A 19,453-nucleotide genomic window follows, 5' to 3' on the forward strand; every position below is an offset into this window, starting at 1 on the left:
CTAACCTAAGGACATCACACACATCCATGCCCGAGGCAGGATTCGAACCTGCGACCGTAGCAGTCACGCGGTTCCGGACTGCGCGCCTAGAACCACTAGACCACCGCGGCCGGCGCTGGAGGTGTGGCCAGCAGACATGCACCACTGGTTCCGCCAGATATCACGCGACCGCTATCGGCGTTGAACAGAAACTTGCAATTCCGTTTCCAAGGTAACAACACCCGTGATATGGTATCGATACATTATACCATAAGACGTAATGGCTGAAATTTGTTTCGTATTCTCTGCACATTCTTGACACTGTGTATCTCGGAACACTGAATTTCATAACGATGTCCGAAATGGAACGTCCATGCACCTACCTCCAACTACCAGCCTGCTTTCAAAGTATGTTAACTCCTGTCTATCTATCTATCTATCTACATCCGGATCCCGCTCCAGCTGCTGCCGGGTCTGGGTGCTGACGAGTCCTCTCCATTTGGCTCGGTCCTCCCAACACCTTTCTTCCTCCACTTGCTGCCAGGTCACACCTCTCCTTTCCACAGATATTCTCCCTCCCATTTTCCACCGTGTTCTTGGGCGCCCTCTAGGTCTTTTCCCATCCATCTTTAGTTCTTCCATAATTTTGGGGGGGGGGGGGTCTTTGCCCATGCATCCTCTTAACAAGCCCATACCATCTTAATCTCTTTTCAATTTCTTCTCTCATACTTTCTTGTTTAAGGTCCTTTCTAATCTCTACATTCCTTAATCTGTCCATTCTTGTTTTTTCCTTAACTGCTCTGAGAAATTTCATTTCCCCTGCTTTCAGTCTGCTCCAGTCCCTTTCTGTCATTGTACGTGTTTCTCCACCACAGGTGACAATAGGGAAGTAATAATTCTTATACATAAGGAGTTTTGCTGTTTCTGAAACTTCCTCATTCCAAATCAGGTGTTTTATTGTTTGGTAGAAATTGCCTCCCTTCCGTAACCTCCCATTAATTTCGTTAGTTATTCTTCCATCCCTAGATATTTCATTCCCTAAATAAGTGAAACTTTCTACCACTTTGAGGGGTTCTCCATTAAAGGTAATATTTCCGTTGATCCCTTTCTATCTTCCAAATACTATTACTTCACTCTTATCTTTATTTATTTTTAATCCATACCTTTTCATTAACTCTGTAACTCTAAATCTACCTCTTTATCACCCCATATTACCATATCATCTGCAAAAATCATCTTTTTGTCTTTTTATTTTACTATATCTTTAACTGCCCTATGCATTCCCTCCATCACAACATTAAAAAGTGCAGGAGATAGGATACTTCCTTGCTTAAGTCCTTGTCTTATTTCGGAGTTTTCAGAGTTCCCCAATGGTGTTCTAATTCTACAATTGTGTCCTCAGTACATTGTCTTTATTACATTAATGTATCCATCTTCTATATCTATCTTCTTCATTTCTTCCCAGAGTCTTTCCCTGTTAACTTAGTCATATGCCTTTTCTATGTCTATAAAAACCATTATCACCCTTTTGTTACACTCCCAACTTTTTTCCATCAGTTGACGGATAGAAAATATTGAGTCAATCGTGCTTCTTCCTTTCCTAAACCCATGCCGTTCTTCACTCACCTCCTTTTTTATCTTTTCACTTATTCGATTTAGTAAAATTCTTTCAAAAATCTTGGCTGTATGACTCATAAGTGTTATTCATCTGTAGTTTTACGAAGATTTTTATTGCCTTTTTTGAAGATGGGAACAATGCCTCCTCTTTTCCAATCGTCAGTCATTGTACTGTTTCTCCACGCGCTTGATAGTACTCTATACAGCCACTGCATTCCCACTGGACCTGCTGCTCTTATAAATGTCCACTGATACTTCATCAGGTCCTGGGGCTTTCCTGCCATTCATCTTCTTCACAGCTATTTCCATTTCTTCCAGTGTATTTTGTCCTAATTCTGCTTCCTAACTTCTCTCAATTTCTCCATTATTTGTTGTTTCCTCGTGTATCTGCTCCTCAGTGTTTAACAGTTTCTTAAAATGTTCTTTCCAAAGATCTTTTATACTCCCTGGATCTTCAATCCAGGGAATATGAAAGAACTGCTGTCATGCGGCCATAATCAGCTCGGAAACCTTTTCACGTGAATCACCTGAGTACAACGACAGCTCTGCCAATGCATTATACTTTGTGTAAGCGATATTGCTGCCACCTGTATATGTACATATTGCTATCCCATGACTTCTCTTATCTCAGTGTAAACGTCTGCTGGTATTCGCAGCCGTTGCCACTGATAGCAAAATTTTCTCATTTGTAAACCCACATCATGTTGCTCTTCGGATTGCTAGACTGCTCGACGTTTCGATCCCCACTGCTGGGAATTTATTCAGGAATCTACGGGCGTCTCTCGGTTGACTTAGCGTTCAGGCGTACGGGGGACGGTAACAGAATACAGAAAAAGATTCGAACAGAGGGGACGAAACATCGAGCTTTCAAACAGTTTGAAGAGGTACTTGACGCGGCCGTACAACTGAGAAGATTCTGTCATCACAAATGCTACTGATTAACCATTGCTCAATATTTAGGGAAAGTTCATAGGTCATACACTTCGTTAGCAACTGTTCACGGTAATAGAATCTCTAGGAAATGATCATGGGGCTATGGTTGATGCAGGCGAAGTTGACAATGATTTAGAAAATATTGGATGTATCAGTGCAAGCGGAAAAGAATACTGGAGGAAATGAACCGTCGACTGAGCGCGTATTATGGATTGGGAGTTAGCCGAAGAAATACAAAGATGAGAAGTACAAGAAATTAGTGATAAAATTAACGCCAGAATAAAAGATCACAAAATAAACGGAGTGAAGGGATTCTCCTATCTTGGAAGCAAGGGGAGGAAGCGGACTTGCAAAGAGGTCTACTAGTATTAAACATCTGGAGCACAGTATCGCATGGAAATGAATAATGTGCTATAGGAAAACCATAAAAGAAGGGAATCGAAGCGTTAGAGATATTGAGCTATAGAAAGATGGAGAAAATTAGGTGCATTTACAAGAAATTTGTTTTTCTACAAAATCGACGGGCAGAGGAACATTCGGAGAACACTGAAAAGAAGAAGCGACAGGTTGAGAAAGCATGTTTTAAGACATTACGGAATTATTTGCATGGTACCTGAGAGAGCTGTAATTGAGTAAAATTATATCGGAGAAGACATTTCAATATATCAAACAAATTATTGAGCAAGTTGGGTGTAAGACGTACTCTGAGAGAGATTGGTACAAGAGGGAAGTTTCCAGTTAACATAGCTCCACAGTCAGGCTTTTTGGAAGATATTTGCGAATATGCCGCTACTGACTTCAGTGTGGCATATTGCCATAGTTGGTACAATTGTATGTGAAGTACAACCTTGAGGTTATTTAGAAAAAAGATCAAGCCTTGCCCTGAATCATCTGAGGCATATATGAAAACTACAGCCAGTTGTATCCTAAAGTCTTTGCGAAACCGTAAAGAAAGATTAGGTTTTAAGTTCCTGTCAACAACCTGGTCTTTAGAGACCAACATAAGGCCGATTTAAAGAAGGAAGCAAAAGAAAAACGGCTGCATCTTTTTCAAAGGAACCGTCCCAGCATCGCCTTCAGCGATTTATGGAAACCGCAGGAAATGGGAATCAGTACGACCGGAGTGGGATTTGAGTGTCCTACCACAGGATATATGTTTCTTTACCCAGCGAATCGAGTCGAGAGTTTCATATTGTAAGACCGCTGTATGACCCAGGCGTCTAAGTAAAGAAAGAAATTCTTAAGAGCAGTGACGACATTCAGCAAGCGAAATGGGATGAGAGGTAGGCAGGCAACGGTACTCACGGGTCTTGGATCGCGGCTCGCGCGGCCCGTCCACGGTCACCTTGATGGCCTTGCTGTACACGGCCACTTGCGGCGGCGTCGTGTTCACCGTGATGGTCAGGCTGAAGCTCTTCCCTGGAAAAAATACGGGGGACACGCGTTAAATTACGAAATTGGGTAAATGCATTGAAATGAAATGGTTAGATCTAAGAAGATGAATTCAGGGGACTGCAATGACGAGTAATATCAGTGTAGACCAGTCAGATTTGATGAAAATGCAATCTACATCTACATCCATACTCCCCAAGCCACCTGACGGTGTGTGGCGGAGGGTTCCCTGAGTACCTCTATCGGTTCTCCCTTCTATTCCAGTCTCGTGTTGTTCGTGGAAAGAAGGATTGTCGGTATGCTTCTGTGTGGGCTCTAATCTCTCTGATCTTATCCTCATGGTCTCTTCGCGAGATATACGTAGGAGGGAGCAACATACTGCTTGACTTTTCGGTGAAGGTATGTTCTCGAGCTACTGAGCGTCTCTCCTGCAGAGTCTTCCACTGGAGTTTATCTATGATCTCCGTAACGCTTTCGCGATTACTAAATGATCCTGTAACTAAGCGCGCTGCTCTCTGTTGGATCTTCTCTATCTCTTCTATCAACCCTATCTGGTACGGATCCCACACTGCTGAGCAGTATTCAAGCAGTGGGCGAACAAGCGTACTGTAACCTACTTCCTTTGTTTTCGGATTGCATTTCCTTAGGATTCTTCCAATGAATCTCAGTCTGGCAACTGCTTTACCGACGATCAACTTTATATGATCATTCCATTTTAAATCACTCCTAATGCCTAAATGCCTACTCCAAGATAATTTATGGAATTAACTGCTTCCAGTTGCTGACCTGCTATTTTGTAGCTAAATAATAAGGGATCTATCTTTCTATGTATTCGCAGCACATTACACTTGTCTACATTGAGATTCAATTGGCATTGCCTGCACCATGCGTCAATTCGCTGCAGATCCTCCTGCATTTTAGTACAATTTTCCATTGTTACAACCTCTCGATACACCACAGCATCATCTGCAAAAAGCCTCAGTGAACTTCCGATGTCATCCACCAGATCATTTATGTATATTGTGAATAGCAACGGTCCTATGACACTCCCCTGCAGCACACTTGAAATTATTCTTACTTCGGAAGACTTTTCTCCACTGAGAATGAAATGCTGCGTTCTGTTATCTAGGAACTCCTCTATCCAATCACTCAGTTGGTCTGATAGTCCATATGCTCTTACTTTGTTCTCTGATCTTATCCTCATGGTCTCTTCGCGAGATATACGTAGGAGGGAGCAATATACTGCTTGACTCTTCGGTGAAGGTATGTTCTCGAAACTTTAACAAAAGCCCGTACCGAGCTACTGAGCGTCTCTCCTGCAGAGTCTTCCACTGGAGTTTATCTATCATCTCCGTAACGCTTTCGCGATTACTGAATACGTCGCGAAAGCTGAATATATTATCGATAAGCAGAAAATACGGATTCGAATCGCGATCTGACGAATTCACAGCTATAATGACGTGTTAAATACGATGACTTGGCACAGGATGACATCTGTAATTATCGATCAGATTCAGAAGCATTACTTCTCACGCACATATACAGTCAAATACAGTCAGGCATTATTAGTAGTATGCGCAGAGTTCATTTCATTTAAGAAACGAGGAAACCTAAAACTTTGTGCTGTACACTATTGAATAATAGGTCACTATTCAGTGCAGTAAGGTGACTGTGATTCAAATAAAGGAGTCAACGTTTAGACTAATACAACAACATTACTGTAAAAAAATAAACGAGTAATTTGTGACATTACGCCTGCATAAAGACAAGACATCAAGTGGTGCGGACGTTTCATTGTGTTTGATGTCTACCCCTGGTAGCTGAGTGGTGTGTGGGGCGACGGTTCGACTGCCGCTCAGACTAAATTTTTAAACTACGTTTTCTCATTACTGGTCATATTATTAAAAAAAAAGTGGCCGCTGTGATGGACTGCCAAGCGGGCAAGCCGTGTTCAAACCTCCCTCGAGTTAATTTTTTTTTCTCTGTTTGCTGTATTCAGATTTGTGTTTGTGTCGTGGTGTTACGTCCGTTTGCAACAGGGAAATGTAAGGAAGATACCTATAATGACATTAGATTCTGCATTAAAAGAATAGAAAGAAAAGAAAAAAGAAAAAAAAGAAAAGAAACGTGGTCAGCGCGACGACATGTCATACCTAACGGCTGGGTTCGATTCCCGGCTGGGTCGGAGATTTTCTCCGCTCAGCGACTGGGTGTTGTGTTGTCCTTATCATCATCATTTCATCCCCATCAACACGCAAGTCGCCGAAGTGGCGTCAACTCGAAAGACTTGCACCTGGCGAACGGTCTAACCGATGGGAGGCCCTATCCACACGGCATTTCCATTTTTCCATTGTGTTTGATATGAGAAAAGCCAGGAAGTTAAGATATATTGGTACTGACGTACTGGCGGCTGAATTATCAAATAAATTATCCACATGGCACGTTACATAACTGTTGTGGAAGCAATTAGCACTAGTCCCTGTTTTTCGAATGAACACATACTGATGGACGCCTGTCTCTACCAAACACAATTATTAGTACATTTATTTATATACCAGCCATATTTTAAAAGGAGGAAAGACGCTTAGCATTTAACGACACATCGACGAAATCATCAATATATATCGAAGTAGTTGCCCCATCTTGTGTGCGTGCTCTCCACTGAGTGATCTTACGTGAAGACATAGAATATGTTCCGAATTGGTAAAATCCTATTATTTGAAACAAGTAGTGCCATATTCAGAACATTTATCAGTGTGTCTGTATACTAGGAAGCTGCCCGGATAGCTGCGCGCGTTAGTACCCCACTTCCGCGATTCGGGGAGCCATGCCAGTCCAGGGTCGAGTGCTCCCGGCGCGGTAACGACGAGGCTCGGTGATTTTAGGCGGTTTTTCAAGTCAGACTAGGTGAATACTGAGCCGGTACCCGTGTCCTGCCTCAGTTACACGAGTCACAAACATTCCGAAAACGTACTCGTACTTCCACATGGGTAAAAGTTAGACACAGACAGACGGGGTACACAAATTGCGTCACGGTGGAAAGGGGATAGGTAGCAAGAGAAAGGACATCCGGCCATGGTCTTCCACTACCAATGCCAAATCTGGAATAGAATGCTGACCATGTGCAAACACGGTATTAGACCAGGAAAAAGAAAGAAAAATGGCTGAATACTAGAAGTTAAAATGCAATCTGACAGCCCGTATTCGCTCCTAAGCGGAACGAATGACAAATAAAATAAATAAGAATATTTATCTGTGAACTTTATCTGGTAATAATTTTTACATAAAAACTAGTTATGTTTAAATTGTTATGTTGTTCCTTCCTTTCATGTTGCTCCACGTGTTATGGTTCCTGTGACTGACGAAAACGCAGGGAAACTCAAATTACTTTGATATTTTGCACTAGCCAGTGGAACAGTTCTTCTTTAAAAGAATAAAAGGCAGTGACTGAAGCCCGAGTTAAATCACAGAGTTAAGCTATTATAATACGGGAAGTTTAACCTCGCTGCTCACAGACATAATACATCAGCTAATAACGTCTATATTCGTAAACCGATATCTTTCAAAATCTCATTACTTAGTCCATTTTCAGAATCATTCTACGTTTGAAGCCGATGCAATAGCCGAGTATTCATGGCAAAAACGACATTTGTGTGTTTCTAAGGAAAACCCCTCATCTCAGCAAGAGATAGGCCTGATCATGTTGACAGTGTTGTCTATAAACCCCTATATTTCTCTACAGAAGTGATCAGCTGTGATTTAATTTCCTGAAAATCTAGATGAATAGCACACAGTATCTTTCGTAGGTGTAACTTAAATTTCTCCTCTCATTTGGACAAAAAACATATATTGTATCTTTAAGATGTACATATGCGTCGTAATGAAAAGTGTAAAGATAAGTTAGGGGGTACAGCTATAAAGTGTTATAAGGATTTTACTGACTGCAATACATTTACAAATAAATTAGTAGAGAAGGCTGTTTGTGGGCGGTGCTGTCGTCTATGGGAAAGCCGCTCGTCAGAAGCTTGTAGCGAAGTGCAGAAAAACTTGTGAAGGACCGATAATAGGCAGTTCACCTTACACGTAAATAAATATATCGTATTACGCATACAGTTGGTTTCTTCAAAACTGGATTCACAGACGTCAAAAGCAGTGACACAGTGACATCGGGCCAGTTGCAGTAAGGTGCACAAATGTTTAATAACGACCAACAATGTGTCACGTTGTGAGTTTCATATTACACTAACAACATTCAGTGCTACAACTTAACGTGCATACGGTTCTTACTCGTCATAACACTTATCATGACTGTGCTCTTAAGAGGTTCGACAACTTTCTTTTGCTTTATTTCGCTTACGCCATAGTCCCGCAGCGATCGCAGGGTCGGCGTGGTTACAACGGATTTAGCAGTGTTAGTGTTAGGGATGGCCGGATGCCCTTCCTGCCACCACCCCATACCACCCAGGAAGGAATCAGTGTACCCCAACAGTCTGCGTCTAGTGGAAATCGTGAAATAGTGCGGACGTGTTGCAAATGTCTGCGACGCGTGTAACTGAGGCGTAACGTTGGGACCAGCCTGATATTCACCTAGCGGGATATGGAAAACCGCCTAGAAACCACATCCAGGCTGGCCGGCACACCGGTCCTCGTCGTTAATCCGCTGGGCGGATTCGATCCGTGGCCGGCGCGCCTACCAGAGTCCAGGAAGCAGCGCGTTAGCTCGCGCGGCTACCCTGGCGGGTCTTAAGAGGTTCGACAACTCTGGTTGTATAATTACTAAAACCACTAACCGGCGCAACTTGGTGATTGCATTCCCCCAATATCCTGCACACTTACAAAACCTTGATCTGACAGATCCTCTCCTATGCAAATGTTAAATGGATATCCATTCCATCAAAGTTTTATCAGTCTCTCCAAATTCTCGCACGTCATGCATTCCGCCTTGCTTTCCCCATCTGTTTATCTTCCCCCGTGGATCCTCTTACTATCTCATCAAATTTCTACTCCTTCTCATGCACAACCTCCACATATCGTAAACTATCTGCAGTCTAGAATTCAATAATCCCATTGTTTCCTCTGATGACCAATCCTGGTATACTGGCGCATCTTCACCAACACACCCCACAGTACTCAAACCCACACACATTTCATACCCTATCTCAACGCAGCTTCAATAAACTACCTTTCCCAGACAATGAAAGTTGACCTGATATTACCGAGCGAGGTAGAAAAGTGGTTAGCACACTGGACTCGCACTCGGGAGGACGACGGTTAAAACCCGCGTCCGGCCATAGTGATATAGGTTTTCCGTGATTTCCCTAAATCGGTTGAGGTAAATGCCAGGATGGAGGGGCATGGCCGGTTTCCTTCCCACCCTTCTAACCCGAGCTTGTACTCCGTCTTTAATGATCTCGTTGTCGACGGATGTTAAACAATAATCCTCTCCTCCTCCGCCCTGATATTTATGCGTCCTGCCGACTAAGACTCTCCCCAACTATCTCACTTTACGTCAGAGCTTTCCTCTCCCTCTCTGATCTCTCCCTATCCCCTGTCCTCCTGATACCACGGCCCTGCTCACCCACAAGAGGCCTCCTCACTATTCATCCAACATCTACCGCTATCTCCACTATTACTACCCAACAAGCCCCTAGATTTTTTACGCACGTTCTTAAATCCTACATAACACATTCTTTTTTCCATTGCAGAACCTTCAGCAGCTTGCTAGTGATAGTCGTGTGCTGATATTTAGAAGAACGTCGCCATTTCTGCAGTGTGAGAAGAAAAGGCTCGTGACGACGGAATCGTTAAGATATGATGTGCATGTACAGACAAACAAATAAATGCAATTTCAGAAAAAAATGGATGATTTATTCAAGAGAAAGGCCTTCACAGCTTGAGCAAGTCAATAACGACGCATTGGTCCACCTCTGGCCGTTATGCAAGTAATTATTCGGCTTGGCATTGATTGGCAGAGTTGTTGGATGTTCTAAGAGATATAGTGCGAGATTCTGTCCAGCTGGTGCGTTATATCTTCAAAATCTCGAGCTAGTTGGAGAGCCCTGCCCATAATCTTTCTCTACTGGGAAGAGATCCTGCGACCTTGCTGGCAAAGGCAAGGTTTGATAACCACGAAGACAAGCAATAGAAACTGTCGCGTGTTCGGGCGTACATTATCTTGATGAAAAGTAAACCCAGGATAGCTTGTCATAAAGGGTAAGAAAACGAGGTGTAGAATATTGCTGACGCATCGCTGTGCTGTAAGGGAGCCACGGATGACAACCAAAGAAGTGCTGCTATGAAACGAAATGATACCCTAGACCATCGCTCTTGGTTGTCTAGCGGCATGGCGGGCGGCAGCCAGGCCGGTATCCCATCGTTGTCCGTGGCGTCTCCAGACATGTCTTCGGCCTCCAATGTCATTGACTGGCGAAGAATTGCCTTCAGTGATGAGTTCTGCTTCTAACTGAACTCTGATGATCGTCCTTACAGTATAGCGGCACATCGACGATATTCTTACGAAGCGTTTTGTTGCTCATCGTGGCATTTCATCCTGGGCTTACATTTCAGAAAGATAATGCCAGCCCATAAAAACCTACATTTCCTACTGCTCGTCTTCGTGATGGCCAAACCTTACCTCGGCCAGCAAGGTTGCAGGATCTGTCCACAACGGAAAACGTTTAGGGCATAATCGGCTGGGTCCTCCAACCAGCGGCGGAGTTTGACGAACCGACACAAGTGGAAAGAACTTGGCACGATATCCCTTAGGACGACATCCAACAGCTCTGTCAGTCAATGCCAAGCTGACTGCTTGCGTAAGCGTCAGAGATGGACCAACGCTACGTTGACTTGCTCAGTCTGTGAAGATATTTATCTTGAAAAAATCATACAATTTTTCTGAAACTGTAATCATTTGCTTGTCTGTACATTTACATCATGTCTGCCGATTTCCGTCGCATTTGATAATTTCTTCGTGGCGCGTCGGTTCTTTTGTCTTAGATTATATATATCTGTTTTTGTCTTTTAGTCCGTGGGTTTCAGTTTAAATAACAAAGAAAGCCAACAGTTTTAATGCATAAATATTTCACGTTTTACTTGCCGCGTCAAATTCGGATAAAATTTTATCCAGATTTGACGCGGCAAGTGAACCGGGAAATTTTTATTCAAGGATTCCGTCGCGAAAACCTTACGGAAACCTTACGGAAATACCCATCTGCGGCGAGGGGAATGCAATAACACTAAAGGAAATATGTACTTTCTGGAACATGCCTGGGCATCCTTTCTAATATTCTATGGTGTACGGGCAGTAGATATACGATCACTTACACGTAAGTAAGAATCTTTAAATGTTATTATCAATGTACGAGGGTGAGTCAAATGAAAACCTTAAATTTGTAACAACAAATCGAAATTTCGCGCCGTTATCCTGTCAGTTGGTAAGCGTGCTACAAACAGAGTGCAGAATGGCCTGTAGGTGGCAGCATAGTGCAGATGCACACATACCGTCGCGTATCAGTATAAAGATGGCCGCCCCACTTGCGACTTGCACCAGGGAAGAACAGCGTATTGTTATTCGGTTTTTGCGTAGTGAAGGTGTGAAACCTATTGAAATTCATCGACGAATGAAGGTTCAGTATGGTGACGCATGTTTGTCACAGCAGCAAGTCTACGAATGGAGTAGGAAGTTCGCAAACGGTGTGACTTCAGTGGAAGATGCTCCTCGTTCAGGTCAGGCGCAACGAGTTGTGACTCCACAGAACACTGCAGCAGTTGAAGCCATAGTGAAGGAAAACCGCCGAGTGACACTGAATGACATTGCAGCATGTTTACAGATTAGTCATGGGTCAGCACACCACATTGTCCATGATGTCCTCCAGATTCACAAAGTGTCTGCAAGATGGGTGCCACGGCGGCTGACTCCTGAAATGAAAGAACGACGTGTTGATGCTTGTGAAGAACTTCTTTGGCGCCTTGAACGAGAAGGTGATGGCTTCCTTGCAAGAATCGTTACTGAGAACGAAACCTGGGTTTACTTCCACCAACCGGAAACGAAGAGAGCGAGCAAGGAATGGCGCCATTCCTCATCACCAAAACCAATGAAGTTTCGATCAGAACCATCAGCAGGGAAGGTTATGCTGGCTCTCTTTTGGGACGAAAAAGGCGTCATTTTGGAGCATTGTATGCCTAGAGGGACCTCTGTCACCAGTGCATCATACACAGATCTCCTAAAAAATCATCTGTGGCCTGCAATCAAATCAAAGCGACGTGGATTGCTGTCAGCAGGTGTCCTGTTGCAACATGACAATGCAAGGCCCAACACTGCCCGTACAACAGTTGCAACAATCACAGACCTGCATTTTGAGTGTCTTCCTCATCCACCATACTCACCAGACCTTGCCTCAAGTGATTTCCATATGTTTGGACCACTGAAAGACGCAATGTGAGGAAAGAAGTTCCGTTCTGATGAAGAGGTACGCTACGCGGTGCATGAGTGGTTGCGCGGACTACCACAAGAATTTTTTACTAATGGAATTTACGCACTTTGTGAACGCTGAAGGACTTGCATTGAGCGTGGAGGAGATTATGTTGAAAAATGATACAGCTTTGTACCACTTCTGCACAATAAATAATATTTAAAGAAATGTTTAAGGTTTTCATTTGACTCACTCTCGTATTACCTGAGTGCAGTAAAGATTTATCTTTATTTTTAAAAATAACTCGTTTGATTCGTATTTGTCCGTTTTTTGTAAATAGGAAAATGCTTATTACAGCCATCAGGCTGAGCATCAATTATGTTATCGGCGGTCCCACTGGAAACACTGAGAACTGAAAGTTATCGTCCGAAGCGACCCAAAATATGTGGGACAGTACTGCCGAGAGAAGCTTTCACCGACGAGGTGAATTCCGCCAGGCCGGCTGTAAGGGCCGATCATTTGCAAACGCTGCCTGGAGCGACTGTGCGCTAAGTAATTTGTGAAGAATAGCGCGCGCGCCTGCTGCAGCGTCTATTAAAAAGACGCGGCCGCGGCTGCCGGCCTGCTATTAGCCTTAGCTGGCCTCTGGGGCGCTGTAATTAGCCGACAGCTGCGGCGCCGTTCCACGAAGCTGTGCTTCTAGCCGCCCGACTGCTCGGCCTTGCTTGCCCACCTGCCAATTAGTGGCTTCCCACCCAATAAGACAAGACGCTAAGCACTTTGTCCGACTTGCACACTCAGGTATGACTCTGCGAGACGCGTGAATCCAGATGTCAACGCGACCGCCGGAGACTGGTACACGGCTACAGTTCCGCTACTGCGCATCATACACAGTCATGGGAAATCCTCGAGGACTGAAAGGTGAGTTCACACTAGGAGCCACGTAACGGAACGTCAAAACATTCCACGATGCATTTCAAATGGCAGCATTGACACAGGCAGCCAACGGAACGCAGGCGCGGATCCAAGGAGACGTGGTTGACAATGAGGTTGATAAACCCCCAAAAACACTTTAGTAGACCTTTTTGGAAAACATGTTAGTAGACCTGTTTGGACTAGCAGTTATGATAGCGAAAAAGATAGTAATCTCTGTATATAAGTGGCAATGTCCCGACTCACTGACTCATTCATTAACTGATCGTCCAGCCCAAAACACAAACAAAGGGAGGCCACGATGTTGGAATCACGGATTTAGTCCAAACTTCGTACGACTTGCGAAGACCATTAAAACAACATAACGCGCAAGTAGTAAGGTGGGTTACTCTGGCAATTCAGAGAAAATCGCAACACAAGTTTTACGCGTTTATTATTACGTTTATTATGCTCATGTCCGCAGCTCGTGGTCTCGCAGTAGCGTTCTCGCTTCCCGAGCACGGGATCCCGGGTTCGATTCCCGGCGGGGTCAGGGCTTTTTCCTGCCTCGAGATGACTGGGTGTTGCTGTGTCGTCGTCATCATCATCATTCATCCCCATTACGGTCGGAGGAAGGCAATGGAAAACCACCTCCACTAGGACCTTGCCTAGTAAGGCGGCACGGGTCTCCCGCGTCGGTCCGCAGCTTGTGGACGTGCGGTAGCGTTCTCGCTTCGCATGCGCGGGTTCCCGGGTTCGATTCCCGCCGGGGTCAGGGATTTTCTCTGCCTCGTGATGACTGGGTGTTGTGTGATGTCCTTAGCTTAGTTGGGTTTAAGTAGTTCTAAGTTCTAGGGGACTGATGACCATAGATGTTAAGTCCCATATTGCTCAGAGCCATTTGAACCATCTCCCGCGTAGCCCCCCTACGCTCTGTAAAGGAGTATGGTACTCATCATCATTATCATCATCATCATCATCATCATCATCATCATGCTCATTAGAAGTTATTGTGGTCGATTGGTTAGCTTCTCTTGCAATTTTCTCGGAAAACATCATGCTGTTTTCATGGTCTACTAAAGGTGTAAAAAGTTTGAAGTGAATCTGTGATCCCAACGCCGTGGCCTCCCTCTGAAAGTACAGAAACTTAAATTTGGAGTGGGCGTTGATCTTTTAATGTCGGCATCTTTTAATAAGGGACTGTTTGAAATTCCATCCATTTGAATGGGGGGGGGGGGGTGAGGGAGTATTGGATGAAAAGCTTTTTTTTTTTAAAAAAATATCGTTATCAAGATAATTTTGTAGCTAGAACTACGCAAACTTGTAATTGGTTGCTGAGTCAGAAAAAAAAAATCACTGCATTCTTTAGAAATTTTGGAAATTCAACTACTGACGTGGTAAAATAGTGGGTGAAAGTTTATTTTGAAAATAAATCATTATTTAAGTAATACGAGGGGCGTTCAGAAAGTAAGCTCCGATCGGTCGCGAAATGGAAACGACTATGAAAATCCGATAAAGCTTTGCACAGATGTGTTGGGTAGTGTCTCTAGTATAACCCCAGTTAGCATCACGTCGCTCTTCTCATTTCTGAGCTCGCAGTGAGTGCGTAAAGATGTCTAGAAAATAGTGTCTGCCGCCAAGTACGAGGGCCTGGTGAGAAATTTCGCCTGAAGCTATGCAGCTAACATTACATAACTGTCGTGCTGTTTCTTCTTCAAGACAATTCTCAGCCGCATTCTGCAGGGGCAATGAAGATGCTCCTGCATCGTTTTCAAATGGAAATGTGAGATTACCCACAATACAGTCCGCAATTGTCTCCCCCTGAGTTTCATCTCTGGTCACATGAACCGCTGTCTTTGAAGACAACATTGACACAGACAACGAGGTGTAGGCCAGCGTGGAGAATTGGCGGAAAGCACTGGCGGCTGCCTTCTATGATGAGGCTATTGAAAAGTTGGTACAACGCTATGACAAAAGTCTAAGTCAGAACGGCGACTACGTAGAGAAGTAGCTGAAAGGTGTAGCTAATTGTTACAAGTAAAACATTTCTGATGTTCACTGTGGTTTCAATTTGGCAATCAATCGGAGCTTACTTTCTGAACAGGCCTCGTATTAAAGCATTTTAAAGCTACATCTGTGGAAATTGGTATCTGACTTCTAGGTTACAAATGAAAAAACGCGTGTACCAATGTTTTTGGAAACGTAACCTCTAAGGGGGTGAGACAGAAGAGAAAATTTTTATGAAAATATTTCGTTACATTAAAACACTTTTGAAGCTAAATCTATGAAAAATGTGTTTTGATTTCCAAAGAATTCAAAAGGCATTGTTAACCAAGACCTTCGACTCTAGCTGTCAGAATCGGTTTTTGGTTAGAAGTACATTCGGAAAAGACCATGCTTTTGTGGCCTTAATTGACGTAAAAAGTTTAAAATATTTTGCAGTTAGTGAACAACATAAAAATTCCGTTAAAGATAAACAAAAACATCTGTGCAGACCAAACAGTCTACTCGAGTGAATCAGTGGGTGCTAAGATAGTCTAATTTATAAATAAAAAATGGACTACAGGTCAGCCAATCGGTTGCGTTTGGAACTTAACATAAGTAAGACATTGTGAATGTCAGGTAATTCGGTAACTATACAATAAATGAATTATGCTTGTAGTACAGACGTCTCGAGAACGGGACACGTAATAGAACGTCTATCATCACCATTTGCAGGTTGCAATGTTATCATAAACACTTTCCGGATGTGCCCAAAATTACGCGGCTGCATAGTATAATTGTAGCCACTTGGTATATGTATAAGCATGAACCACTGGTCTTCAGACAAATTAGTATGAGGAAATAATGCGCCAGGGGCAAGACATTATAGAAGTGTGCCTATTTAAACAATCTCTGCTTGATGAGTACTTTAATAAAATTTACAAAATAAAAACTATCGCACCTTATATTGGTCAAAGCTGACATATATTTAGTTCTAGGCACGCCATACTGTGGCGCTGCGTTATTTTAATTATAACGTGTGACATGTCACAATTGTGTATGTAAAGTAAATGCATATAATGGTAATTAATTGTAAAAATTGTGCATGTGATGTTTCAGTCCCGTGTGAGGATGTAGCATACCAGTGCTAGCGATCTCCGAAGAGGTTACTAGGTTACTAGGATAGCTCAGCACTGTAGTTTGCTGCGATGAATTTATACTGTATGCTCATACGAGGTTTATCATATTATATCTGCAGGGAAACAATTATTGAACTATATGAAATAAAATCGTCATAGCTTCTGAACGGTTTGCGTTAAGGCGTTAAAACTGCACGTTGGCCGCGGGGAATAATGGGAATTAGTATGGGCGTGTGCATGCACCTTGTTGCCGGCTATTTGCACTTGAAAATGTCACGGTACAGCGTGCCATCAGCCATTAAGCCGCAGGGCCATGGAACAGCGGTTGTGTTTCGCCAACACTATTGCCCACAGAATTGACGAACAGGATGTGAATATGGTTAGGTTTAGCGACGAAGCCCGCATTCATTTGGATGGGTTGTCCGCACCTGTTAGCTGAGTGGTCAGCGCGAAGGCTTGTCATATCTAACGGCCCGGGTTCGATTCCCGGCTGGGTCGAAGACTTTTCTCCGCTCAGGGACTGAGTGATGTGTTGTCCTTATCATCATCATTTCATCCCCATCGACACGCAAGTCGCCGCAATGGCGTCAACTCGACAGAATTCCCCGAGGCGAACTGTCTACCCGACGTCAATAAGCACAAATGGCGCATTTGGGGGACTGACAATCCGCATTTTACGATTGAGAAGTCTCTTCTCCGTCAACGGGTGACTGTGTGGTGTGCAATGTCCAGTCACGGACTAATCGATGTGGTATTCCTTGACGACACGGTGACTACCGAACGGTACGTGAAGGTTTTGGAATATGATTTCACCCCAGTTATCCAAAGTGACCCTGATTTCGACAAGATGTGGTTCATGTAAGATGGAGCTCTTCCCCATCGAAGCAGGAGAGTGATGTCCTGGAGGAGAACTCTGGGGATCACATTCTGGCTCTGAGGTACCCAGAGGTCACTGTCATGGGCCTCGATTGGCCGCCATATTCTCCGGATCTCAACACAAGCGACTCGTTTTTGTGGGGCTATATTAAGGAGGTGTACAGCAATAACCCCAAAACGATTGCTGAGCTGAAAACAGCCATTGAGGAGGTCATCGACAGCATCGATGTTCCGACACTTCACCAGGTCATGCAGAATTTCGCTATTCGTCTGCGCCACATCACCGCCAATGATGGCAGGCATATCGAACATGTCATAACGTAAATCCGAATATCTGTAGTGATGTTTACATGTTGAACAAAGTGTGTGCACGCCGTGCTTTGTAACTAACTTACGTTTTCTTTAAAAAAAAAATGGTTCAAATGGCTCTGAGCACTATGAGACTTAACAGCTGAGGTCATCAGTGCCCTAGAACTTAGAACTATTTAAAGCTAACTAACCCAAGGACATCACATCCATCCATGCCCGAGGCAGGATTCGAACCTGCGACAGTAGCAGTCGCACGGTTCCGGACTGAAGCGCCTAGAACCGCTCGACCACCCCGGCCGGCTGCGGTTTGCAGGAAGACATCACTAATGTCTTTGGTATCGATACGCGCTGCCGACTTTGGTGCAACAACGTTATCTTTGGACTACACCACAGTGTTCCTAGGGCGAACCTTTTCTTTATTTTCAGTTTTTACGTTACTTACACTGCAAATAAACGGAGATATTGCTCAATATATCGTATTACTAATATTTTCATAAAAGACGTGGACAGGAAAGGCAAAGGAAAATTTTGGATTTGAAATAAATTTCCAGGAAGGGATTGTAAGACTTGTAGTAGAACTTAGTGTATACATTAGAAGCTTTTAGTCTGTTACAGATGATAAATTATACTTACTGGGGCCATATACATTGTAAAAACGGGGGAAGCAGTAATTTTCTTGGCGTTTCTAACATGCTAAAACACTAGTTCCACCTGTGTGCTCTAATTACAACCACTTCTTGGAAAGGTATTTGCAGAATCCTCGCGAGGCTATAACTACAATCCTTGCTTGCAAATTTATTTAAAATCCCAAATTTTCCTATGTCTTTCCTTTTTATTACTTTTATCAACATTTTAATAAATACAATTTATTGAGCATTATTCTGGTTTGTTTGCTGTGTAAGTAACGTAGAAATTAAAAATAAAGTAGATGTTTCCGCATGGATGCCTGATCCCACGACCGTCCGATTAGCGTTCTGTAGTCTTTCTCCTGCACCAACCGCTGCCGACAAACCGCGTTAACCTAATCGGCTCATGCCTCGCCTGAACCCCACCAATTATGCTCCTTTTTTCTAAACGCTTGGCCACGTGGAACTCCCACTTCTGTTAGTTGCACTTCTGGCCGAGCCTACATGTACCATAAATTTGGACGAAATCGGTAATGACGAGTAGGTGTGTTCCCCTTGTAAGTGAAATTCTGATAATGGTGGGTGCACAGTTGGACTTCTCACCCTTGCTGCTAAATACTTTTCAAACAATGTAGTTCTCTGAACCGCAGTTTCTGAGCTAACCAAATAATAAAAATTATCATTACAATTAATGTTCATATATTATATTATATTGTTGTTATATTGTATTGTTATTATACACAGGAGCAAAATAAGACTGGTCCGCAAAATATTTTATGCTCCTTAAGATAGGCAACCTGCCTCACATGCTAACGATGTAAGTTGGGTTGCAAGCCTCTTCATCCCCTATTAACAACAGCAACCTATCCCCTTCCGAATCTACTTACTGTAATCATCTCTTGGTCTCCCTCTACAATTTCCCCCCCCCCCCCCCTCCCCACTTCCCTCTAGTATTACGTTGGTGATCCTATGATGTCTCAGAACGTGTCCTATCAACCGATCCCTTCTTTTAGTGAAGTTCTGCCACAAATTTCTTATTTCCCCAGTTCTGTTCAGTCTCTCCTCATTAATTACGCAATCTACCCATCTGATGTTCAGCATCGTTCTGAAGCACAACATTCCATAAGCTTCTATTCTCTTCTTGTCTACATTGTTTCTCGTCCATGTTTCACTTCCATACACGGCTACTCGCCATACAAATACCATCAGAAAAGACTTCTTAACACGGAAGTCTATATGCGGTGTTAACAAATAACTCTTCTTCAGAAACGCTTTT

General features: G+C 43.4%; 1 protein-coding gene across 1 annotated transcript in view; it reads right to left on the bottom strand.

Annotated features, from left to right (window-relative positions):
- Positions 1-19,453, bottom strand: part of LOC126234888 (protein lozenge-like) — a gene marked incomplete at its 3' end in the record, with an annotated part of 759,148 nt that overhangs the window by 513,156 nt on the left and 226,539 nt on the right. Inside the window, exon 2 of the mRNA XM_049943628.1 lies at positions 3,835-3,948. Within this exon, the coding sequence (XP_049799585.1) occupies positions 3,835-3,948 (114 nt within the window). The remainder of the gene's footprint in view (positions 1-3,834; positions 3,949-19,453) is intronic.

The sequence above is a fragment of the Schistocerca nitens genome, chromosome 2, assembly GCF_023898315.1.
Source record: "Schistocerca nitens isolate TAMUIC-IGC-003100 chromosome 2, iqSchNite1.1, whole genome shotgun sequence".
In the NCBI taxonomy this organism is placed as follows: domain Eukaryota; kingdom Metazoa; phylum Arthropoda; class Insecta; order Orthoptera; family Acrididae; genus Schistocerca; species Schistocerca nitens.